Source organism: Dryobates pubescens, chromosome 1 (assembly GCF_014839835.1).
Source record: "Dryobates pubescens isolate bDryPub1 chromosome 1, bDryPub1.pri, whole genome shotgun sequence".
Taxonomy (NCBI): domain Eukaryota; kingdom Metazoa; phylum Chordata; class Aves; order Piciformes; family Picidae; genus Dryobates; species Dryobates pubescens.
The window spans coordinates 21,040,725-21,066,306 of NC_071612.1; the positions used below are offsets into that span (position 1 = coordinate 21,040,725).

The 25,582-nt window shown below is 47.5% G+C and overlaps 1 protein-coding gene across 5 annotated transcripts in view; it reads left to right on the top strand.

The window, feature by feature from the left end:
- Positions 1-2,311: 2,311 nt before the first annotated feature.
- Positions 2,312-25,582, top strand: part of FLNB (filamin B) — a 70,972-nt gene continuing 47,701 nt past the window's right edge. For 2 of the 5 annotated variants that reach the window (XM_054162514.1, XM_054162519.1), the window contains exon 1: positions 2,312-2,750. In XM_054162514.1, coding sequence (XP_054018489.1) covers positions 2,402-2,750 — 349 coding nt within the window. In that variant the 5' untranslated portion in view covers positions 2,312-2,401. The remainder of the gene's footprint in view (positions 2,751-25,582) is intronic. The other 3 variants (XM_009910029.2, XM_009910030.2, XM_009910028.2) reach the window with 3 other exon arrangements.

The window sequence follows — 25,582 nt, forward strand, 5'->3', positions numbered from 1 at the left end:
CTTTTGTTACAGAAAAAATATGGCTGAATCTTCAACTTTCAGCATAGTGTGGGTACAAAACAATATTAAAGAGAGTGTGCATTCCTAGGTGTGGGACTGGAAAGGAACTGAAATTAAATTGTTATAAGCAATCAGCTAATCCGGATGTGTGTTGCTAAGGAGCCCCAGCCCCAGCCAAAGTCAATAAGCAATTAGCATCTATTAAAAGATGAAGTATAGGACGATGGGAGAAAGCTCTTGAAAAAAGGCTCAGTCCCATGTTTCCAGCCTTTTTTCCCCTGGGCTGGACCAGCCCGTGACAATGGCAGAGAGCTGCTGGCAGAGACACAACCCACCCTGGCTGCAGTACTTCAGTGGCCTGTCACCTGTTTGCTCTGTAAATAAAATCCCCCAGTCAGAGCTAGATTTTATTCTAATCGTTCTTGCTGCTTGGCTCAATAATTTGAGGAAAGGACAGTGGCTGCTGCACCATGAGATACAACTCACCATTTCAGCATATTAAAGCTGATCTCTGGTTTCTTTGATAGGTGATGCTGGTTGGGGAGCAACAGAAGCTTAGGCATAACTCCCACTTTTCCTCACCTTTATCTTTGCTTCTTCCTTATTTTGCTGTAAACAAATTTATCTAATATAATTTAGATAGTGTTGAGAAAGGAGCTGTTGGGTCACTGCAGAGAACCACAGTGCCATGGCTTAGTAAAGGCACTGGAATAAAACCCTTGAAAGAAAATAATTGGAAATCTGTATTCTAATTCTAGTGAAGAGTGGCTACAGTTATTTAATTCAGCTAGATTTTATTGACTCTGTTTGAATGGATTTGTTGTTTCTGACAGAGTCCTGGATCTTTCAGTGTGGCAGCCTTGATGTAAATAAGTTTGCACACAGACACATCGCTTGAAATTGGTGGAACGGATCCTGGCAGCAGAGCCAAGACAGTAAGTGTTCGTGGAATCAGCCCTAAGGGGAAGGTGAGTAGGTGGGCACAGACCTTCCCTGGGCAGGGACATGCAGGGACACCTCAGTGCAGCTTTCACTGACCCCATAAGCGTCATGAGATGCCTCAGCAACCTGCACAAAGTCAGCGTGTAGCAACTGCAGACGGGGTAGTTCTGTTGACTCTTCATTGTCATCAAATGAGTCAGCAGTAAGTCACAGCCTTGTATGTCGGCTGGGAGTGGTATGGCAGGAAATCAGTCACAAAGCGGAGAGGGGGGTGAGGATTCCAGCCTTACTTGATTGATTTTTGAAGCTTCTATTTTCTTAAAATGATTGATAAAACTCTATGTACCAGCACGAAGAGTGCTATCCCTCAGCTGGATACTTCATCGTGTACGAGCACAACTTTGCTGAGCCAGGCTGTACTTTGCACAGTGTTCCTGATGGCTGCACTGTTCTACAGACGTGCAGAAACGGATCCCTCCCAACCCAGAGACCATCTCTGCTGGGTCCTGCACACAGGTCTGCACTGTGAAGTGCTGGGTTGCCCACCCATGGCTGTATTTTCCCCCAGCCACTGCCTGGCATTTGTCCTGCCTTTCATAGAATCATTCAGTTTGGAAAAGAACATTGTGTACAGCCATTAACCTAGCACTGCCAAGTCCGCTGCTAAACCATGTCACCAAGCACTAGGTCTACACATCTTTTAAATACCCCCAGGGAGCAGGACTCCGCTACTTCTCTGGGCAGCCTGTTGCCGGGCTGCCCTGAGTGTGCTCAAGTGGAGGTGGGGCTGTGCTCCTGCTTGTAGTGTGGGTTTCGGTGGCGTTTGTAGTGCAAGGGGGCTGGCATCCCTGGCCACGCACCAGCACCAGGTAAGCTGCGCTCCTGTCTCTGCACTGGTGCCTCAGGGCTGCGCTCCTGGCCTTGCCGCGGAGCAGTGCCAACACCACTTGCGCTACCGCCCTTGCCCCGCTGGCCCCATCGTGCCGCGGGGCCAGGTTAGTCGGATTCCAGCAGCGCCGGCGGACCGCGGCCAGATCGCGCCCGCTGCCACGGCCAGGTGAGAGTGTGTCCAGCGGGGTACCCCGGGGCAGGGAAAGCCGCGGCCACTCCCTGCCCCGCCCGGCCCTCGCTCACCCCCCCCCCGCCTCGGGCCGGTACGGCAGGGCGCTGGAGGCTGATGCGGCCGAGGGCGTGCCGCTCCCCGCGGATAAAGGCTGGGCGGCGGCGCGGGGCCCGCGCAGAGCCGGGGAGCGGAGGAGCAGTGCGGAGCGGGCGGGCCGAGGCAGCGGGGGCGGCGGCGGCGGCGGCGGCAACGGCAACAGCAGGACTAGGCGCAGCGGCGGAGACGCGGCTGATCTCCACGCTCCCTCCCCGCAGGCGAGCGGGCGCGGCCGGGCGGGACGCGGGCGGAGCGGATCCAGAAGGAGGCGGGGAGAAGGAGGCGGAGCGGGGCTTCGCCATGAGCACGCAGGCGCGGGGCCAGGGCGGGCGCAGAGCGGCGGAGCCTGACGGGGAGATGCCGGCCACCGAGAAGGACCTGGCGGAGGACGCGCCTTGGAAGCGGATCCAGCAGAACACCTTCACTCGCTGGTGCAACGAGCACCTGCGCTGCGTCAACAAGCGCATCGGCAACCTGCAGCACGACCTGAGCGATGGGTTGCGCCTCATCGCCCTCCTGGAGGTGCTCAGCCAGAAGCGCATGTACCGCAAGTACCACCAGCGGCCCACCTTCCGCCAGATGCAGCTGGAGAACGTCTCGGTGGCCCTCGAGTTCCTGGAGCGGGAGAGCATCAAGCTGGTCTCTATCGGTGAGTGCATCTGCACGGAGGAGGGTCGCTTTTTTTTTCTTCTTTTTTTTAATTTTTTTTTCCTCTCCCTCGGTTTGTAGTGTTTTGTTATGGTTTTCTTTTTTATTTCTTTGCCAGGCAAAGAGCGTGGCCGATCTGGGGGCGCTGGGCAGCCGCGGGGTGTTGCCGGCTGGACCCCCCGGAATCGCGAGCTGAGGCATGGTTGGTTTGAAGAGTAAGCTTGGAGGTGCAGCTTAGCATTAGTCCAAGTCTGTGCGTGCCGTGAGGCTGTCAGGGCTGGGGTGCTCGCCTAACCTGAGCTTCTCTTGCTGCTGTAAGATAGGTAAGGCTTTAGTTTCAGGTATTTTCCTGAAGAAGCCCAAAGCCAAAGTACGTTCCGCCCCTGGGCAGCCCATTTCCCCAAGCGCTGGCTCCTCCGACAGGCACAACAGGAGATGCCGCTAGGACGGTGCTAGCTGAGGATGCCTAGGTTCTGGCAAGTTGCTGGAGCCAGGCTGTTGTGGAGTGAGCTGTGGGCAGATGTGGTACTGTAGGTGGTAGAGGAGCGCGAGGATACCTCTTGCTCGCCAGAGCCTAGTAGATGATACCAGTGTTCAGGTTAGTTGGAACACTTGCCTAGGTGTAGTGGCAGCTTTTAAGCAGGATTGCACTTCTTCATCTTTCTGCTGTGGTAGATCATGGGTGGAAAAGGTATGAGGACCTCTGTTAACCCCAGGAGATAGGTGGCTGAGCTAATGCTCCCTCTGGCTGGCACAAAGATTGACTGTTCACTGCCGCACTGGAGGGTGCAATTGCTAGATAACTAGTGGGCTGCTCATGAGATGAAAGCTGTTGGCAAGCCTGTCGAATTGGAGATGATCCCTCAGGAATGCATGTGGTGACCGTTTTGGGAATAACTCAGGTGTGGCTGCAACGAAGTCTGTAAAGCAGTAATTTGAATGCCTGAGAGATCTGTGGGAAGGAATGTGAATGCGTTTTCTAGCTCTTTGCCAGATAACTCTAATTACTGCTTCTTGATGATTCTGGGCTCGATAAAGTTGCACAGCTGAATTTGGGTGAATGCAGCTCTGCTTACTTGCTTAAAACTCTTGGCTGTGGTGGAAGCTGTTTCCCTTTGGAGGCTTTAGCTTCAATAGTGAGAAAATACAAACTTTTCCAGTTTGGAAGAGGCCTGGCCCTCTCTGGAAACCTGCGGCTGGGTGGAGAAGACGGGGTTATGCTGTTGTTCCTCACTACCAACGTGTAAAAGTAGCTTTGGACAAAAGGGGACTGTTGGATCTCTAATGGCTGGGGTTTTTTTCCCCCTCTTGAGGAAAGCAACTATTGAAGTCGCAGCTGAGAGTGAAGCTGGTGCTAATTATTTACCAGCGATGCATTCTCTTCACACACAGTGGGGTTCAAGTTGCAGCTGTTGATTCCAGGGCTGAGCTTGCTTTTGCTACCATCTGAGCTCACCTTTCCATTTCAGCCACTGGAATAGCTCCTTGCCAGCCACAACACTAACCCCAGGCCAGTGCTCCCCTTCTGTTGTGTTGCTTCCCCTAGAAAAGCGTTGTCTTCCTATTTGTCTGTGGGACTTCTCTGGAGTTGTGGGTTTGGGAGATCAAGGTTGTTTGGTTAGGCTTGGTTTCCAGTGACTTCCTGTCTAGAAATGCTACTACAGTGGCACAGCTCCCTTACAGGATTGAGCTGTGGGGTGACCATAACCATTTAAGACTTGACTGTTTTGCACCTTACCTGTATTGTGTTGGGTATTAAAAACCCCCAAACCTCCAAGCAAACAAAACCAAACAAACCTGAAACTCCAAAACTTTGGGAAAACTTGAATCTCTGGGAGAGCTGAATGGCCATGGTGCCTTTGTAGCACAAGAGCCCTACTGTCCTGGATAAACCAAGCCACTCCTGAAAAAATATCCTGAACTCCCTTTCCAAAAAAATGTTCCAAGTAAGCTTTGCAGTGCTCCATTTGAAAGGGCTGAAGCCCACAACCTCATTCTTGCAAGTGCCCATAGACTGGGGCTGCTATCTGTCTGAGACAGGATGTCCCTGGAGGTTCTGAAGAACTTGGAGTTTTGTTTTTGTATCTAGTTTTCAGTCTCGTCTTTTGTGTTACTGAACAAAAATGAGGCCATTATGGGGTCTGGTGTTATGAATCACTAAAGGCTTTAAGGTAGAGAACTTTTATGACCAGGTTGGTCTTCAGGGCTTGGGGTGCTTTGGGCCAGTTCTGAGCTAGATCAGCTGGAAGATCTGACAGCTGTGGCTGCTGGATTTCTGGCATTAATAATGCCATCAGACCTCTGCTAAGTGGAAGCAGTGCCTGTTCCAGTTATTATTTAACTTCCAGGAATGTTTTGGAAGCCATGTATTATGGCTCAGCTACTGCTGCTTTACTACAGCAACACTTTTCAACTTTCAGTAGCAAGCTTTTGGCATTCAGGTTTTCTCCATTTAAAATAAGCCTGACTATACAGAGAGAAATCAGTTAAATGGTTGATCACAGCCCTTTCTGGATGGACAGCTTCTGCTGTTGCCCCTTGTTTTGTCTCTGCTCAGAGTTTGGTAGTTTCAAGATGCTTTTCTCCTAGGTATAAAGCTCCTTCAGTGCAGATGTGACAACATGTGTGGTCTACTGTAAAAACAGCTATAAAGCACATAGATACTTTGTGCCATCCAGCAAAGATGGGATTGAAAGCTCTGAAGAAACTGCTGTGAGGGAAGGTGGCTTGAACATGGAGTCTTCAGCGCTGCAAGAGGTAGCTGCAGCACTACTCACGTGTTAACAAGTGTTAAGTCTGGCTTTTTTATTGACTGCTAGACTGAAGATAATTTCAGATTCCTGGGTGCTGAGTGGCTGTGGCGTGACAGGCACTAGGGAGTAGGATGCCAGGAATGCAAAACACAAGGGCTTTGCTCTTGGCTTAAGGAGCTGATTCACTCTGCAGATTACTTTGTACAGGAGCCACATCATGCCTCGGTAAAAGCCATAGCAAGTGGCAGAGAAGAGAGATTGAAGCTAATTTAGCACTGAGCTTGCCCCTAGAAACTCTGATACCAGGCAACAGGAGCCAACTGATTGAGCTGAGAAACAGGAGTTCAGTGTTTGAAGCTTGGCAGGTGGTTTTGGACTGTGACCTGCCAAGTTGGACCCAAGCTTGCAGCTGGCAGGTCCTAGGTGTGTGCTCTGGTGCTGTTTGGTGCCTGTTGGCAGTGTCCCTGTAGCCACTGCTCACTTAGCAGCCCTGCCTCGCTGGCAGAGGCAGGATGGGTGCTGAGTGGCTGGATTGTTTGGTGTGGCTGCAATCTTAGACTGCAGCAGTCAGATTGATTGAACTGAAAAACGTGTAGTTTCTCTTTGCCCGGCTGCGCTTTCACCAGATAAGGGAGCTGATCTGGCTTGCTCCCAGCTGCAGGGTGCCACTGGGATCCGGTGCCTGCCCCCGCTGCAGTGCTGTGGCTGGTTTTCAAGCTTGCCTTTGTGGTGGTCCTGAGTCCCACTGCAGTGCCTGGAGGAGGCTGAGCTATGCCAGGAGGGAGATGGATAAGAAGATGAGTTTGTAAACATGGTCTGTTCGTATTTGCCTCATGGAGACCTTAATGGTCTTGGGATGTCTCAACGGCAGTACTGCTTCTGGAAGGGCTATTTTTCTCCAACCAAGCCTAACCTGTGTATCCAGTGGGTTTTGATGAGTACTTGATATGTGCACTGTACTCTGTAGTGCAGACCTCCGCTGTGCTCTGAAGATGAAAATATCTTGACCTGTAAGTCATTTGAGTACCTTTTGAAATCTCATTTTAGGAAAATGGTTGAAAGCCAGCTTTCTCCCCTAGGCTGTTGATTTACTCACTGAGGAATGATAAAGTGAATCTTAAATGTTGAGAGGAAAATTTGTCTTTTCAAAACTTGCTTAATGTCCTGTAATGCCTAGAGCTAGGTGCTTGAAAACTGGAAAAAAAGGGAAGTGTTTTCAGCCTGTACACACTTAGGGTCTCTGTCTGTCTCACTCCAGGTGCTATTAACACATCATAAGGAGGTAGTCAAAATACACTTGCATTTTGTCTGCCACTTGCCTGTGACTTCCCTGGAGGCTGTTTTCTGGAAAATATCCAGTGTGTCTTGGAAGCAGGTTTCTGCTTCTTGGAAATGTGACACTTAATCCTTTCCCTTGAAAATTATTTTTGATAGACCGGCAGTGGGCCTCACTGCTGGAGACTGGAGGTGACTTCGGTTTCTGAGGGTGACTGGTCTCCTCAGTACCTTCTATTTCAATAGTTGGACTGCTGGTTGAAAGAAAAAGTAGCTTTGTATGAACTATTTGCTCCAAGTTACAGGAAACTTGAAGGTAGCTTACACAGACTGTTCTTACATTCTTTTACATATGAACGGAAACTTGTAAAGTGATCAAACTTCAGCAGAATTACTTGAGCCCCGTTAGGCTAATGTGCTAAACAGCTTTTTCACTTAAGGTACTGAATGCCATGCCAGCTATTCAAGGAGGGCTGAAGTCTAACTGCTCCATATTCTAATGCCATGTCCTGTATTGACTTACATGGGGCTGTTTAAGTCTAAATGGGTCAGAATAACTCTTTCCCTAGCCTCCAACTGTAATCTAAGAACATGCTTAGCCTTGTGTGTGGCCGTGCTTCTGTGTTGCCAGTATTGTTCACTGTCTGCTCCAAGCAATGGGAAGTAAAACAATGATCTCTAAATCTCCCAAGCTGCAGAGTAATCCTGCTTTCTCTCTGCCTCTCAGAAGCACACTTGAATGTGCAGTTTGGGATCTGAACAGGAGGCCACCAGGTTTAAACCAGCAACGCAAGCTAAGCAAGTACACCAGAGTGAAATAGTGTGTTGCAGGTGATGCTGAAGCATACAGACTTCTGCTGTAGTGGAGCACTTACCAGTCTCTGCCGCCAGCATCAGGTGGCCTTGTGGCCCTGTGTTCCTTTCTAATGCCTGGCATGGTACACAGCTCAGGAGTGTGGTACCTGACCTGTTATTACAATAATGATATGAGAATCTCAGCAGCCTGTGGTCTGGCTCTGTTACTGCTTGGTACTGATGTATCTGTAGAGCCTGCCCAATGGTTGTTACTTATAAAGCATCAAGCCTGATATTGGTTCTTGATAAGGTGTGCAGGCTTTCTGTAGGTACCTCTGAAAATTTCTTGGGTTTTGTGTGTGCACTTCGATAGTACTGTGAGTCTTGTTCCAGAGCATCCACTTACGGGAACAAGGTCATCTTGATGCAAGTGCACCAAGGTAGTGATGGACATGCATGGTAGGTGGAAGTGGGTGAAGACGTGTTGCTGCAATCTCCTTTGAACTTGGCAAGAAAAACAGAACCAGATCTTCCAAGTGTGTCTGTTTTGGAGGAAGGAAATGTTGTGTAGCTGACTGTTAACTGTTGGGGAAAGAATCCAAAGCAAATTATCTGTAGAGAAGACTAAGGGAAGGCACTGCCCATTCTTGTAAGAAGATGTGAGCAATCTTTGGCTCAGCCTTCATGGTATAGCACTGCTCACAAGGCTTAGTTTATGCAGGCTAAATTCATGCTAATGTTGGGGGGAATGGATGTGTACCTTCACTTTTTTTCTTTGGAGAAATAAGTATATCAGTTTTCATGGAAGTACTGTCTAAAACCTGTGCTAGCTGTTTCTCCATTCCTTCTTGATTGCATTACTACTGTGTGGCAGAGGTAGATACCCACCCTTCTTGTAACTGCTGCCTGGGTGGGGTGAGTGGAGTTACCCTTCTTTTTCCTAGGAACTTGACCTTGGGTTCACAGTTGAGACAACCTAGATCTGAGGTTCTCTTCAATGGGCTGAGCAGCTCTACTTACTGACCTAGATTAATGCAATGAAACTCAAGTCTCGGTCTTGCTTCTGGGGACTTGATGCAGATTTTCCTTTCCTTTCCTTTCCTTTTCTTTTTATTTTCTCTTCCCCCCCGCACCCAGGCAAAAATTTCTGTAGCTTGCCTGTTTGTGTTTCTCCTGAGGAAAGACCAGTGCCCTGTAATCGAATAGGGAAGACACTTTCTTTCCAGGTCATCATTAGGAGATGAATCCTGGTTTCTGTACTTGAAAACTTTGCCACGAGTGTGGGTTTTTTGCATCATATCCAGATGGACGTGGTCTCTAATCTGGAGTTAGTCTCCTTCAGCTTTCTGTTCCCCCTGCAACTAACCTTGAGTTTGGGAGGTATCTCTGTAATGTCTGGTGCATCATAGTGAGGTTTGGGTTTGCTGTTGCAGGCTTTGAGCTCAGCTAAAGGGTTGCAATTCTTTGCATAAATGATCTTCTGCTGTAAGCAGTTGAAGTCTAACAAGTTGAAGTGAGGCGTGTACCTTGCCTAGTTCCTACTGTGCTGGTGCATGGCAACTGTAATGCCCACAGCCATGTCAAGAATAAACTGGATTTTTCTTGTGTTAGTGCAAACAAGCTAGGCCACTTCAAACAGCGAAAGGAAGCTTTGCTCAAGTTTCTGGAGGAGCAAGGGTTGCCTTACATGTCCTCCCTTGTGCTGAGTAATGAAGCAGATACTGCCCTGGAGCTTTCTGGAGGTGGGTAGAGGATGGAACAGCTGATCCCTTTCTGGAGGTGGGTAGAGGATGGAACAGCTGATCCTTGTCTCCCCTGGTGTGATGGGTTGAAAGTTTTTGGGCCTCCTGCAGATACTGCCCTTGGAAGGAAGCAGCTGTGGCTCTCAAACTGTCTGAGAAGAGTGGCCACATGCACAGCTGTGCTGTCTGGGTGCTGATGGAATGTTTCCTCTGAGTCAGATAGGTGCTGGTCCTCTGCTGTTCCTTACAACTTGCAGAAGTAGACTGCTAATCTGATGGGAAGGAATCAATAAATACTGGAGGCAATCTCTAAATTTAAAGCATAAATTCAGTGGATACTTCCAGAGTTTTCACTGAGTCACTGAAATATAGTGAGTTCTACTGATCAGGCTTGTAAGTTGGTAGTGGCAGTGCTTTGAGCATCCAGGATGGGCTTTTCCTTGCACAGGGACAAGCTGTTTTCACCTAATGCAAGCTGCTGCTAACTCTCCTGCCAGTCTTACCCAGTAAGAACACAAAACTGGCTGTGGACTGCAATGACATCATGGGTTGTGGCTCCTTCTCCCTTGCTTCAAGGCATGCTGTAAATCATGACTCGTTTATTTGTCAGAGCAGTGAATTGCTCCGGCATGAACTGGTGAGGCTGTGTGGTAGCACAGGACCCAAATGCTGGGTCCTCTGAAGATGAGGTGGGCAGCATGTCCCAGCGTTGCCCAGGTGTACACTAGCAGGTGGTGTGTTGCTGCAGATGTGCCTGCATGGCATGGGTGCTGCACTGAGGCTGTGAGTGACTCTCAAGTCTTGCCATGCTGCCGGGGAGGCTCCTGGCATCTTCTGCAAGCTTGAGTGGGGTGCACGCAGACTGGCCACAGGCACTCTTGCGCTGCTGTAACTGAAAACAGTGGAGCCATCTTTCCTAATAGCCCACAGCTGGTGTGTTCCCACCAGCTTTTTGTGCTGAAATCCGAGGTCACTTCAAACTGCCTGTGAAGCGAGTTCTGGGTAAAGCTATTAGATCCTGCTCTGAAACACCAGCTCCTGAGCCTTGCATAGGTGCTGCGAACACGTCTGGACCTGGGGGCTGCTCCAGCCTGCCCTGGGGATGTCATGCTGGCTCTCCTCCTTGGCTCTCAGCCCACAGCTGTTGGAGGCTACCCTGGGCGGTTGTGGCTGCCTACTGGTTTTGATTAGACTGCGGCTGCTCTTATGAGAAGACAATGTATGTGTCTGTATTTCTGAGCCTATATTAAAGGGCACTGTCATGGTTGGTGGTCCTAAAATGAGCCGTAGGTGGCAACTGGTGAGGCATGCTGTGTAAACAAGCTCTGAAAGGTATCCTCTGGAGCCCTGCAGCAGAAGGCACAGTGTATGGAGCTGCTCTGAGCAAACACCCATCATATGTGCATCTGAAGGTTATTCAAACACAAAAGAGGAAATAATATTCCCCTTGGCTAGGTACTAATGTGCTCTATCTGTGCTTCTTTTAATTGGTATAATTAACTGGTTTACATTCCCCTTTTTTTTAACAACCTTGCAGCAGTGGATGCAGTATGGTTTTAGTGGACTTCCCACAAGCAAATACTGACCAGCCAGTTCTCTAGTTTAGGTTACAAGGCTAAAATGTCTTGAAGGTGACTTTTACCTTCGTGCAGGTCCTCCCTTTATGAGGCGAATGGTAGTAGCAAGTTCTTCTTGCTGTGAGCTACAGATGCTAAATACCCAAGCTGGTGCTATATGCAAGGTTCTGCATTTGTCTCTGATGCATCTTCCTGGCTGGGCACTGGCAGTATAACAATTATACCTTGTATCTGTCATGGTCTGAGACAAATCTTGCTTTAACCTCACTATTTCTGAGACTCATTACAGAATGGGGAACTCTGGCTTGCTAAAAGTTGGTGTCAAACTGCCATCTTGATGGTGTAAGAAGTTTTACTTCACCTTTATGGCTAATCAGTGAATTTTTGGAGGGTTTGTTTTTCTCAGAAAGTGTTAGAGTAGTGCTGCTTGTTGGTCTCCTAAATAATCCAAAGCCCAGGCACATTTGAGCCTGCTCCAACACCTGGATGTTCCTGCAGAGCTGCTGTTTTCTGGAGTCATTGCTAGTCACTGTGGCTCTCTGAGCAGTTGTGACTTGCTCAGATGCAGCTTGTTATCAAATTCCTCTGGGGGGGAAGAGTTGGTGTCTGAGCAGACTTAACATACAGGCTGTGGGAAGATTTAGGATGCTAATTGTGTTGTTTCAGCTTTGTTCTGGCTGTTGATTAACAATGTGGTTGCATGCAAATATCCGATAGCTTATGTAACTGCTTGAAGAAGATCAATGATCTAATTAAAAGTCAAACAGCTTTATTCATCTCTGGGGATTATTTCTTTTGGTAACTCTTAGGCTTGTGGTAAAAATGCTGATAGGAGGAAGCAGAAAACCAGGCTGGTTACTGTAGGAAAAATGTAGTGGCTCCTGAAAAAATGGTGACTTCTAGTGCCACAGCCTGAGCTCAGCAGTGCTGGACACTGCAGCTATCAGACATCAAGACAAAGACATTGGTGCTTTTGAACTGGGGCTTCAGCACCCTCTGTAGTGGTGCTGCCCTACTGCACTGTGGTTAAATAGTGCCTGTGGTAAATAGTGGTGGCTGCAAGTGAGCTGACCCTCTTAAAGGAGGGTGAATGATGTGTGCTGGACCACTAAAGTGCTGCATCACATATGGACGGCCAAAAGCTGGAGGGTAACTTATCACAAACCTAGTACAGCTGTGAGAAGACCCTGGCTGGCCAAAGTTGGCTGCATGTTGATAAACCTGCTCCTGTACTAATAGTACTTCCCTGACCTGTCCTGAGTAGTGAGCAAGAGCCAAGATTGCCAGCTCAATCAAGTTGCCAGAGACCATGTGAGATGTCTGCTTGAGTAGCCACAAAATCAGGCTACTGAATAGTGCTTGCAGATCGTTGTGGCCTGGGGCTGCACCATGCCCTGGGGCTCTTCAGAGCTGTGTAGAAGCAGGTGCAGCTTGCTGGTAGTTGGTTACTGTTTGCATCCAAAAAGTTAGAAAAGTCTGAGATTAGTCTTCCAGTGGTCCAGATTCTCTCCCAAAAATATGAGTACGGAAACACTAATTGCGCTCAGCTTGCTGCTGCTGTAAAGTGGGATTAGCTCAGCCTTGCCCTTGATGCTGTCCCACTAGATGATTAGTGGCTGCTGAGCATTACTGAACATGCTAATGACTTGCAGACATTTGCAGTTATACAGATAGGGGCATGTGGGAATCCTGGACAATGACCTTGTCCCAGAGAATTAACCACATCACTGCTGGGATCTTTGCTCGCGTGTATCCCAATATACTGCTTTCTGGGAGGAAACACTTTGGAGCTGGAATGCAAGGGTCAGCTCACAGGTGGTTTGCTCTGCTATGAAAGCACAAGGAGCAGCAAGACTCCTGCGAGGAGCTGCTGGTTCAAGCCTTGGAAATAGCGGAGATATCTGGGATTTCCCAGGTGGAAAGCTCTGCTGAAGAATCTTGACTCAACCAGGAAAGCTCCCTGAATTTAGTGACATAAAAACCTACTCTGATAAATCTACTTCAAATTTTGCTGTGGTTCTGTAGCCTAGCTCTGAGTTCAGTGTTTAAAAGTAAAAAAAATACTGCTTCCAGTGTAGTGAATAACTGAAGAAAGTTGTGGATCTTTAAAAGATTTTAATTGCAAGGTAGAAGGATGAGCTCTTTCTCATGAAGTGCTGCAACTATTGAGAACACTGCTTAAGGCAGAAGAAGCTTAAATGTTTTGATTAACCAGCTTTATTACTTAAGCATAGACTTTAACAAGCTGTAGAGTATTTCATACTCTACCTGTAGGAAAAGTTGCTCAGGCTTCTGAAGCAGTACGTGGACAGTAAGAATGTGCACCCTTGAAGAAGAGCTGAAAGGAGCAGCCCATTCTTCATCTAGGACTAAGACAAGCACCTGAGGTGCTCTTGTTCTGTCTGGGTGGAGGTAATAGCGTGTCACTGTGCATGGTGAAATAGAGAAATTGTTACCAAATGAGGCAGCCTAATGCTTTACCTAACCTGGTAAGTACCTGGAAAGGGTATGGGAGATCACGCAGAGCAGTGGAGCTTTCGGTGTTACTGCAACTTCCATCTGTAACAAAACTGCCCCTGCAGCCAGTGCTGCTTTTTGTTGTTGTGTTAAAAATGCAAAATGTAATATAGGCTTTTCAAAATGTGAACAATGTGAGACTACAGATTGAAAATGAGATTTGGGTAATTGCTTGCACCCTGCTCAGTCATAATGTGTGTGGTGGAAGGCTCTTCCTGAAGACTGGGGAGAGAGTTGTGAGCTTGTGAAGTTTGGAAGGACTTGTGTGAGTCTTCAGTTGGAAGATTTGAAGTCCACCCTCTGGAGAGGAAAGGCGGTATCCCTCTGAGTGCTGGCTAGCTTGAAAGTGCTGTTGGCAGCCAGAACCTGGCCTGTTACAGCCAATCTGTTCCTGACAAAGTTGGATTAGGTTGATCATGTCAAATGAGCAGAGCTGCTTTGGCCTCTTGCTGAGAGCAGCCTGTGGAGGGAAGAGCAGGATGATGGCCCCTGAGCAGCTTCAGGGTCTGGGGCCAGCCAGTGTGCAGAAGCTGGTGTGAGCTGGAGGGGGTCCCTTAGACTACACAGAGGGATGCAAAACTCGCATCTGAAGCAAAGCTTTGGTGTGCAGTGGGCAGATCTGGGTGGGAGGAGTCACACAGCTGTGGTTAATATGTGCTCAAGCTGTACCAGTAATCCCATATGGTCCTCTTTAAGGTGCTTGGAGACCACCCGTGCAGACTGTGCCTCTGCAGATTCACCACCACCACTTTCCTGCTCATGAAAGCTCCTTTCAAAAGAGTTCTGTCTGATAGTGGCTGCCACTGTTGGATGAATTACCTGGGCCTCAGGCCAAGTGTCTATTCCTTATGTTGGCGGCTTGTAACTGAAATTGTATAAACACAGCGCTGTCCTGTGTGGGATGTTAAACACACAGGGCTGAAATCTCGGCTGTGCTGGGGTGAGCCTTCTGCTCTGTGCAGATGGAAGCATCTTTACTGCTGGGTTGCACAAGCGTACAAAAATGTGTTCAATGTGCTCTGCTTTTTCTAGAAAGAGCAAAAGCTGCTTCCTTCAAGAAGCAGCTGCACAACACAGAACACTTTTTATTTAAAGATTGGTATTCCAGGAAGGAAGTGGCCTTCTCCCTTCTTGGATAGGAATGGCCATAGTTTCCAGTGGAGAGGGAGGGCAGGTATCCCTGTGTGAATGCTCATGAAGAATATACATCTAGCTGGCTTAGGCACAAAAGCTTAAGACATCTTCATAGTGGTCATGGAAAAGCAACAGTGCTTGCCAGAACTGCAGGGATGCGAGTGGATGCACGTGTTTGTAGTGACTGTACAGCTGCCCTGAGCTTCTCCACCTGATCCATGGCTGCAGAAAGCAGTCTGGCTTGTGCAGATGCACCATCACCTCCTGAGGGGCAATTGTATGGCAATGTCATGGCAGTGGCCAGAGCTCAGAGGCAGGACTACAGCTGATTTCAGGCAGTTTTCACATCATGGCAGCACTGAATTGCAGAGATGCAGCAGGATGTGTTCTGGTGGCAGCTTGTGTTGGTTTAGGGCTGCTTTTGGTGCAGTATGTTTTTTAAGAGCATGTACTTATGTCTGAATGTCAAAATGAATTTCTGAAATGCCTTAGATGTTGGAGGGAGATAGCTCACCTTTCCTATTGCTTCTCTGGAAAATGGCAGGACAGATAGCTGACCTGCTGATAAATTCTGAGGAACTTTGTCATTAAGGCAGAGCATCTGTAAGAGGGTATCTGTGCTTAAATGTTTCAGGACAAACATGCTGAAGCTGTGCTGTCAGGGGCTCAGAATCACAGACTATCAAAACTGAGACAAACCACAAATCTTTTTCATTGCTGAAGTAACTGGCAGGATATTTTCTGATGTGTTGCCAACCCTGGACCACAAAGTATGCTCCAGGTCTGAGCTGTTTGGTGCTACAATGTGGAGTGGAGATGGGTTGAGCTGTGCAGGGCTGCATGAATGGGGATTTCCTTCAAACAGCCCTGTGCACAGTGAATCACCAGTCAGTACAGTCATTCTAGTTTCAGATGGAAAAATTGAATCTTGTTGTATGTTGTGGCCAAGGATTTCCCCAAAGAGTAATCACTTCTGATAATTTCCAATGTGTTGGTTTTGGCTTCAAAAGCTCCATCCATTGCAGCTTTTGTGCCTGGTGTCTGCTGCACAGAAGATGTTAGCCCTATCTGAATGGGCTCATTTATCTCGGCAGGATTTTACATGCTGTTTCTTAAAACTTACTTGACCTACCCCCCAACGTGAGTAAACACACTCTTTAGTAATGCAGAGGTCATTCTGGTGTCTGGAAGCCTCTGGATTACTCGTTGCTCTTTGGCTTTGCTGAGGCTGCTTTTTTTGCAGCCATACCTCTTGCACCTTTTCCATCTCTAGTGCATGCTGGTGCCGGAGGATGGATCTTCATGTTGGTCTCCTGCACTAAAGCTCAGAAATCTTCTTTCAGTAATGTAAGCTACAACATAGTGCTAATGCCATGTTACCCAGTGCCTCTCCTGCCCCCTGGGAGATGTGTGCAAGAACTAGCCAGGTTTTTAACCTGGATGCAACCTGAAGTGACCTGGTGAGATTTAGGATTACTTGAATCCAGTGGAGATAGCTACAGCACTCTCATGCTTCATAGACAATTTGTTGTTGTTGTTTTGTGTTACACTTGCAGAGATATAACTCCAGCATTTTTATCAGTTCAGCTTTGATGATCAAGGCTTGGCTTGCTTGTGGTGTCGGCATGTGTTGCGAGGAGATGCTTTTTTGTTTGCCTGCATGCATGAGGTAACCTTCAGTTTATCAACACCCAGACAAGTATTTCTTGCTAAGGTTATAATTTTTCATTTTACTAAAATTTTAATGCCTTCAAGTGGAACTTTTTCTCTGAATTGGGTGCTGGTGCTGCTGACTCGGGTGTAGTAGCCCACTGTGGTGGGAAGGCCAAGCTTTGCAGTGCTGTGGCAATAAATGTGCTGAGCAGAATTCCCCTTTTGCTTCCATCCCATGCTCAGAGGAGAGAGGTGTGGTTTGTGTCGCTTGGTTTCAAAAGCCAAGCCAAGGGTTTCTCAGCAAAGCATGGCAAAGGCAGGAGGACTCCTTTCTTCCTGCCCCTCCCTCCACCGTTTAACAGGAATCCGCTTTCCGGAATGTTCACTCCCCACCGCAGGGACTTTCCTTCAAGTCATTCCCGAATGATTAATCAGCACTTAGGCAGCTTCCACCACGTCCCCATGATTTCCTGGTGCTTTGCTCCTCTGACTGAAGACCCCAGGTAGTGGGAGTAAGTGAAAGTGTGGGTGCAATCCTGCAGCCCTTCCCGCAGCCTGATCCCACACTGCCTCCAGGCTCTTTCCAGGGGCTTTCCCAAGCCCACAGTCAGAGTCAATAGAGCTGGTCTTTGGTGTGCTGCCCGCCATGTCATCCTAGAGAATGGAGAGCTACTGTGTTACCCCTGAATTGGTGGGGAGCAGGAATGTCCCAAGTGGACTCAGGCTGCCTTTGCATGGTGAGGCATGAAGGGGTTGTAAGCCTATTCTTGCCCTTGCCACCCAGCTCCTATTCATTGCTGTCCCAAAATGCAGAGCATTTTGCTTGAGGATGCTGAGCTGCTGCCTCATTCAGCAGCAGCAATGTGGGTCACTTCTGCTGCCCCCGCAGAGGCAAGCAGTAGCCACAATGTGCTGGCCGGGTCGGCACCAGAGGAGTGGTGGGATGAGCTCATCAGTGGGGAATGTGCCATGGGGGCTGCGCTCACTGGGCCCATTGTTGGGGCAGTTTTGGCAGTGGTGTCACGGGCAGCGGCATGCCATGGCAGGCCTCGAGTATGGCTGGAGCCTGCTTCCCCACCAGCAGGCCATGGGGAGCCGCAGATGGGCCACAGGGGTTTATGAGAGTGGAGGAGTCTGATGCCTCCTGCCCCATGGCCGTGCTGGTTAACGAGCGGAGCTGGGGGCTCGGGGTCAGAGCGCGACAGTGGCGTGCTGGCCTGCTGCCCTGCTGAGCTGCCGAGGGCTTTGCTTGCTGCGAACAAAGCGGCACTCATGGAAACTCGCTGCTGTACAAAGGCAGAACGGTCAGACTTTTTGTTGTTGTTTTTTCTTTTCCTGAAAAGGATCTCAAATAATTAGCGCAGCATTCCTGTGTGCAGCCTGGCTGGGTATCTGCACCACGGTCCTGCAGCTGTGAGCAGGGACCTGCTTGGCAGCGAGTGGCTGAGTCTGAAATAGCTGCTGTGAATAGCTCTTGTTCTGTGTTTTGCATCCTTGCTTGCTGCTAATCCCATCCCTGCAGTGTGAAGCAGTGCTTGCGGTGAAGATGCTTCTGGGAAGCACTCATGACAAGAGTTGGATGTGCACTAATTCCTTGGGCTTTTTCTGAACATCAGATCAAGACATTCACCTTCTCACATCCATTATTTGGTGTATGGCTCCTAAAACAATAGAAACCCTAGGCTTCCAACTGAAAATATGAAGGAATGTGGTCATAAGCCACCCGCAGTTTGACTTGTTTCCCCACCCACCCTAGCAATTTCTGATTTTGAAATTCCTGACTTCTTCCACCCCCCATGGGTGTTTTCAGTTTCTCTTGGAGAAGCTGGGTTGGTTGCTGTTATACTGCTGGCTTAATCTTACTTCATCTTATGCCTTTGTTCTCTGGTTGCGAGACATGAGTGATCTCTGGATGCCCATTAAGTTGAGCAGGACTATTTTAATCTGTATTTCACTCCTGTGAGCTTCACTGGTTTGGTTCTTTTTAATACAGAAAAGAAAAACTCCGTTTTGTTTTTCTTGCTAAATCTACATTGAAAGAACTGGATTTGAACTTATTTTTACAGTTGCCTGTTCCTTCTCATGAGAGATCCTTTCCAGAGGCCCAACATGCACCAGTAGACAGTACAGGGCTATGAACGCAATGGTGGCCTGAAGTTCCATGATCTGAATTGTTTCAGATCCAGTTAAAGTGAAAACTATTGAAAAACCATTGAACTGTAATGTTTTATTTCTCAAATCCTAAGATGAGTCTCACAAAGCAATCTTACTCTTTTTAATAACCAGATACCCTGGTAAGCATAGGGGAAGATAGTTTCTGCTGCCTTGCAAAAAAAACCCAACCCAGCTTTTTTTCTTTCCTGTCAGTGCCCAGATCAGGACTCAGTTACCGTCCTTACAACCCTTCAGTGAAATGCAATCCCTCCTGAAAAACTCACCTGGTAAAAGCTTAGTGGATCTGTTGTGTACATGGTGTATCTGTTACGCTTCCTGAAGATAAACTTCCTCAAGTAATGAATGCTCTGAGGCTCATTAGTGAAGCTGACCACTGGTTGTGCCTTGTCAGGGTGCAGGAGCTAAGCTGGGAGCCTGCTGGCATTCAGGTAAGCTTGATGCTGAGGAATGGTTCTCTGGTGGGTCACAGCACCAGTTGCAAAGGCTGCTGAGGAGCTGAGATAGAATGGAGCTGGAATATGCTGCTGTTACAGGACAGCAGGTCACAGTTAGGAATCCAGGGAAGTGGCTGGTGGTGAAGCCACCTCGGTGCCAGCTCTGCTCTGCGAGCACAGCCTGTGCTTTTGAGATGTGTGCCGGCTCAACAATGTGCTGAGCCCTGAGCAGCTGTGAGGTGGGCCTGGGCTCTAAAGGTCACTGGCAGAAATGGTTGCAGTATGTTCTCAAAGCGCAGAGGAACCCACATAATTGATTTAAAGACATATCCCTACAGAGGATGTTGCTAATGTCTTTAGCAGGCACAGTGAGCCTGTGAACACATACTGTATGCTTCAGTGAAGAATTTCCTTAGACAACTTGCTTGCTCAGCTCTGTCTCATCTGAATACTTCTGTTTGGCATGCATGCAGTGCAGACCAGGGCTTTAGAAGATCTTGGTTCAGTGTAGGGTTTTCACTGTTGGAGCAGATTAAGCCCTAATGAGAGCTTAAATTTTCTGTTCTCCAGTTGCTATAGCTGTTTAACAATAGGTGAAAATGGTTAGAGGTGGGAAAGTAGTCAAACTTCAATGCACCAGGATTTAAAATTTCTCCAGTCTCTGCATAAATGATCTGTAACTGAGATGAGCTTTGTGTTATACATAAGTTCCTTCAATGTCTGGAAGCAGAGAGTAAGGCCTGTTGAGGCCGCTCCTTTGTTTTGTATTAAGGGCTATGGATTTTGGATTCTTCCTTGTTATAATGCATGAACCAAAATTGTAGATGGGCAAGATAAGACTGGAGGGGGTGCCCACTTTTTAGAGAAGCTGGATGCAGAGGTCAGTGCTGTTTGTGGCAAAACTTCTGGGTGTGAAGATCAAAACTACTGAGATGACTGCCCAGACTAAACAAGCAGTGTTGACCACAGCCTCAGGCAGGGAACTGTGTTTTAGGAAATAAATTACTACTCAAAAGTTGCCTTTTCAGTCCTTCAGTTGTTTCACAAGACTTTGTACAAGTCTGTATTGCTAGCTCAATTTAGCAAGGAAGCTGTCTGCTGCGGTAGCTTATCTTGTTTCCACTAATTGTCCGACAGAAAATGACTTGCAGCTCTGCTGTAGGGCAGAGTTCAAGGAGTGGTGCCACGATTTGGATAATACTTGTGCCTAATCTGAACGCAGGGCAGGCTTGCACATGAGCAAAAGGTGCTGTTCACAAAGTTGATTGTAACTGTAGAGTGACTTATAATTGTAGAGATCTGCTGAAGGTTGTGTAGGTCAAGGCCATGTACTTGGAGCAGACCCAACTTGATCAGGTTGCTGAAGCATGTGTCCAGTTAAATTTGAGTGCCTTGAAAGATGGAAACCTTGTGGGCTTTCTGGGCTTCTCTTCCAGTAAGTGACAGCCCTTGTGGAGAAGACTTTTTCCCCAAAATCTGCCTGGAATTTTCCATATTACAACTTGGAAACCATTTTGAGCAGATGATTGAGCAGGGTCCTAGTCTGCAAGATCTTTTGCATTTATTCATCCCAACCTCCATCCCGTCTGGTCACAGTTCTTCTTCCAGTATAGTGCTGACTGAACTAAAGGGTGTACACTGGGCTGGGAAAATCAGAGAAGGGCAAGTGGAGCGATTCTGAAAACTACATAAAGTCACAGGAATTCCTTTTGCAGTACTAGCTCTTGAAATCAAGTAATGATAAATAATCTTGCAGCTCTAAGGATGCCTAAAACAAAATTGTGAAGTGCCCCTGGATGCCTAAGTTAAAGGCAAAAGATGCTGAATTTGCTTAGTCAAGGATATTGTGACTTAAAGGCCTGAGGACAGCTCTGTTTAAAAAGCCAGCACCAAGTTGTGTTTTACCATGCTGCTGGCTATGGCACAACACTCCAGGTAGGCTTTAGGGATTTTCTACTCAAGTAGATGAGTTTACAAGCTTCAGATCATTGCCAGATTTCAGTCCTAGCGTTTTCTTCTGAGGTAACTGCAAGCACAAAAAGAGGACTCAGCTGTACAGCATTGGTGGTTTTCCAAATGCTAAGTTGGGTTGGGAAGTTTTTTGTGTGGCCCAGGTTGTAAAAATGACATGCACATGTCTTGATGGTCATAGTGCTGGCTTAGGCAAGTCTTGTTGCTGGCTGAATGCTAGGCACTTTAATGCCTTTGCTATAAGGAGTGTGATACTAACAGTCCAAGAGTAACATACCATATTAATATTTACTACAGAACAACAATTGTAAATCAACTTCAGGAGTTAAAACTTGGTTTCTTTTCAAGACAGACTGGTGGTATGCACTGCTGGCCTATAGAATTGCCATAATCCATATTTTTTGGCCAATTTCCATTTAGTTAATAAAAATGTAAGGATTACAATCTAGACTTGGAGGTGTGATGGGGGAAGCAAGTAAGCTCTGGTTGAGCCTGTTTTCCTCTTCACCTTCCAGGCAGCCACTTAAGTCCTAATAGGTGACTAAGAAGCAGGCTACCCCTACATAAAACTTAATATTGTTAGCTATATATAGCCTTTTTTCTTTACAGAGGAGTAAGTGCTTGCTTGTTCAATGCTGGTATTGATTCTGCAGAGCAGCTTAGGTCTTGTTGGCAGGTTTTCCTCAGCAGTCAGTGTGTGGGTCCTGACACCAGAACCTCTCAGCAGTGGGCTGGCAGCAGCCTGTCACTGCAGACTGCATCTCTCTGCTGCTGAATGAAGGCTGTATCTGACTTCATGGCAGCTGCTCTTTTGTCAGCATTGGGTTGCTGTTGGGTAGTTTTAGAGGAGGAAAGCAAGTTAAAGTGGAGTAACTGCATTTAAAATGTACGTTGAACAGTGTATATGGGAAGGAAGATTTTGTTTGTTTGTTTGAGCCAGACTTGAGAGTTTCAGCTTCTTGCTGGTTCTGGACCATGTATCTGCAGATTGTCCAAATTTGTGAGTGCTGTTCCAGGAGCACTTTTAGAGTCTGCTGCTGAGTATCCATCCACAGGACTTGCATGTGACAGCTCAAAGCCTCTTGAGTTCTAAAGAAGAGAAAACACAAAACACACCAGAACCTTTGAAACCTTTAGCCTTTGACTGTTCTAGATGGCACTTCTAAAGCTGGTTGTCTGTTTCCAGCTGAGCTCAAGTTCTAAGTACTGGTCTGGGTCAGGTGAGAGATCTTGTGTCCCATCCATGGATTCATACTTTGTGCCTGGGCTCCTCGTACAAATGTGGTGTTTTCGTTTGAAGTTAAGGAGAAACTTCTTTACTTTGAGGGCGATGGAGCACTGGAACAGGCTGTCCAGCTGTGGAGTCTCCTCTGTAGACTTTCAACACCTGTCTGGATGCATTCTCATGCAACCTGATTGAGGCGTATCTGTGTTAAGAGTAGGGCTGGACTAGGTGATCTCCAGGTCCTACCATTCTATCATTTTCTGAAAATACAAGTCCAGTGGCTGTCAGCAGGTCTTCTGCTCTGCTGCTGGTGCATGACTCAGCTGTGCAGAACTTTAATCTCCAAAGCATACATCTCCTACCGGATACAGAGAACCAGTGAGAGAGTGTACTTCATATGTGTAAGTGTGTCTGTAGGTCTTAACACAAGCATTGTAATATGAATAAAGGAAATTATGCAGATGACCACACTTTCTCTAAAAAAGGCTAGATTAAAGCTGTCTACAATGGTGCTGTGAAGAATTTGTTCAGCCCTGCTAAATTATCTTGGCGGATGAGATGTGACAGCTCACTTCCTCCAAGTGTGGGAAGGCTCGGATCAAGAGCCATTGCCTGCATGGAGAGGGCTCCTTTAATCTGCAGAAATGCCCCTGGTGCCATGGACTAAACACATGCTTTTCAGCTGAAAGCAGACAATTTCTTCCCATCTACCTAATTTGTCAAAGCTGAAAATGAAATGCTGCTGCCATCGCTGGAGGTGCATCTTTGTGAGGCTGAAGCATTGGCCACAAGTGAGCATATCTGCTGTAAATTTACAAGGAGCTCCAGAGAAGGAGTTAAGACACGTAGCTTGAAAGGCTCTGTAAAGCTTCAGAACATAGATTGTGTGAATAGTTAGAATGCCTGAAAGTAATGTTCATACTAAGAAAGCAGCACTGCAAGATCATATAATCCATTTTCCAGCCTGTGATGGCTAGAGCGTGTGTCTTGAAGCAGACCAGGGAATGAGGGGAATCCAGTGGAAAGCCAGTTGAGCTGGGGTGCATAGCAGCACCTGCAGTAATGATTGTTGGCACTTAAGTGCCATTAGAAACACTTTTTGGGTCGCTATTCCAAAACCTTGGCAGTATTAAACTGACAGGGTGCGCTTGGAGCTGTTGGAGGATGCCTGCAAATTTGGCTCTCATAAGAGGGTTTCAGGGTTCTGTGGGCCAGCTGTGTGTTCCTTGTGCAGGACCTGGTAATGGATGCTTCTCTTCCTGGGCTCTGCTTGCTTCTTTGTGCCTGAGAGACCTCGGTGTTTTTAGTCATTTAATTAAAAAGGCAGCGCTAAAGCAGAGGCTTTTCTGGAGAGACTGAATGCTTGGGTGGGATCCAAGCTTGACACCAGTGCTTGGAAGCCAAGTCTGCTTTGAATTGTACTCTCTTCTTGAGCATGGAGAGTCCTTTAATATGGTGACAGAGATTGAGCCGGGGTTGAGATGCTGGTGGGATTCCTTGTAACCAGGAGTGGAGTGCCTGCATTAAGGGCATGTGGATGGCACTACTGAGTGCTGACAAGGTCTCCTGTCCTAATTCAGGAGGAGTTCTCACTCCCTCTACCCCACTCCAAATGGAAGCAGACAAGCTCTTCTACAAGCAGGCTTGGAAAAAATTACATCATGAGATCCCTATGCCTCTCAGGAAGCTGGAAAGCTAGAAGAGCTTGTTAACTTTGCTAACAAAATACAGTCGTGGGTATGGCACCAGCCCTGCAGAGGAAGAGCTGTCCCATTCCTGCGGTGACCTTTTCCTGTCATCAGAGCGGCGGCCCCATGCCTGGCCTCTCTGGACAAAGCTGATGAGACTGGATATTCTTGCTCTTGATGTGAAGCTGTCTTGTTATGAGTGCCTTTTCCCTAGGTCAGAGACCAGCTGTGCCCTTGGAGATGGTGATAGGGTGCTGGAGGAAATTGAACATGTGGGCTGGTTGCTGCAGTAACTGCAGTGCATCCACATAGAGAAATTGTGCTGCAAATATGAAATGAGTGGGGGTTTTTTTTTGGGTTTTTTTTTTTTTTTAAATCTTGAGTAACCTGCATGTGGCAGTGTGCTTGAGGTGCTTCTGTTCTGGCTGGCTTTTCTCCCTGTGAATGCTAGATGACTTTCCAAAACAAGTTTACTTGCGTCATGTTAAATCAGTTGCTATGTCTACTCTAGTAAAAATGCTGATGTCAGCTTGGAGGCATTTCTGGTGCAGGGATGTGATGGCCAGCGCTGTGAGTAGGTGATCCTGCTGTGGGGATGCAGGATGGAGGGGCTGCAGGCATGGGGAGCAGGTCGGCTGCGGGGGATTGCACCAGTGGTCTGGGTTTTGTGCGCTGTAGCCCTTAATTCCAGTTTGCAGAGCTCAGGTGCTGTGGTGAGCCTGCAGACAGGCTTTGCTGTCTCCCTCTTATGTAAAATGTGTCTCCTTTCTACTCTGATAAGACTTCTTTCAAGAAGGGTTTCCATTATAGGTTGCAACGGAGCATCTTCCTTTGGCTGACCAGTTTGCAACGGAACTGCTAAGAGGGGGGAAATGTGTAACAGCAGAAACTGTTTAGTTGTTGCTAGGAGACGTGCTGCTTGCGTGATTCAGGCTATTACCTTGGAACTTATAATTAAAACCCAGCAAGGCTTAATCATCTCATAGCTATATATTGTCTGTCTCAGACTGGGTGTGACATCAGCAGTTGAGCAGTCAAGTGGCAGACACTTATTTATCATAATCCTGTATGATTAGTCAAAAGTGATATTTAAAATGTCAATACAATGCTGAATGGAAAGCAGATGTTAACTGTCCAGAAAGGCCAAACGCCACACGAGGTCTGAAGTTACAGCATTATCTGTTCCAGCCATACCGCCCTGTTGTGAAACCATGTAAATATTAACCACTTTGCCTAAGCATGGGGTTAAAGGCAACACCCTGGTACTTACTGTTCTTGGTTGCTGTTGCGGGTTAAGGAGTAGCACCCTAGAGAGGCTCTCCTGGAGGACTGGACAGCCTGTCAGTCCCAAGGGGGATGGCATCAGAAATTGTTATTCCATCCCATAATAATGCATCTTTATCTTCCTTATATAAACTGGCTGCATAGTCCTTTCCTTCCCTTTTTCCTCTCTCTCCTGCTCCCAGCACAGACTGCTATCTCTTGTTTAGTATTGCAGGGGAGGCTTTTGGCCTTGAGCAGCTGGGATAATTTTTACTGCGTCATTTGGTCCTGGGTAGGGAGGTATGGGGGGAGAGGGGCCCTTTGACCTGGGGTATTGAGGCCTGGTTAGGGGGGGTTAGGTTTTGGAAGGTGATGGCCTAGTGAGGTTTTGGAGAAGCCCAGACTCTTGTATGTTTTTGTATTGTTGTATGTAGTTGAGAATAGTACTCTTTGCAATCCTGTGTGGAGTGTTTTCTTTCACCCTGTTGGGGAGGGGTAAAGAGCATCCGTCTGCTCCCTAAATCTAGGACAGTAGCTATTCTGTGTAATCGCCTCTTTTGAAAGTCAAGACATCTTTTTGTATTGATAAGATGGTATTGGGTTGTTGCTGTGATCTCTGTAGTTGAAGAGG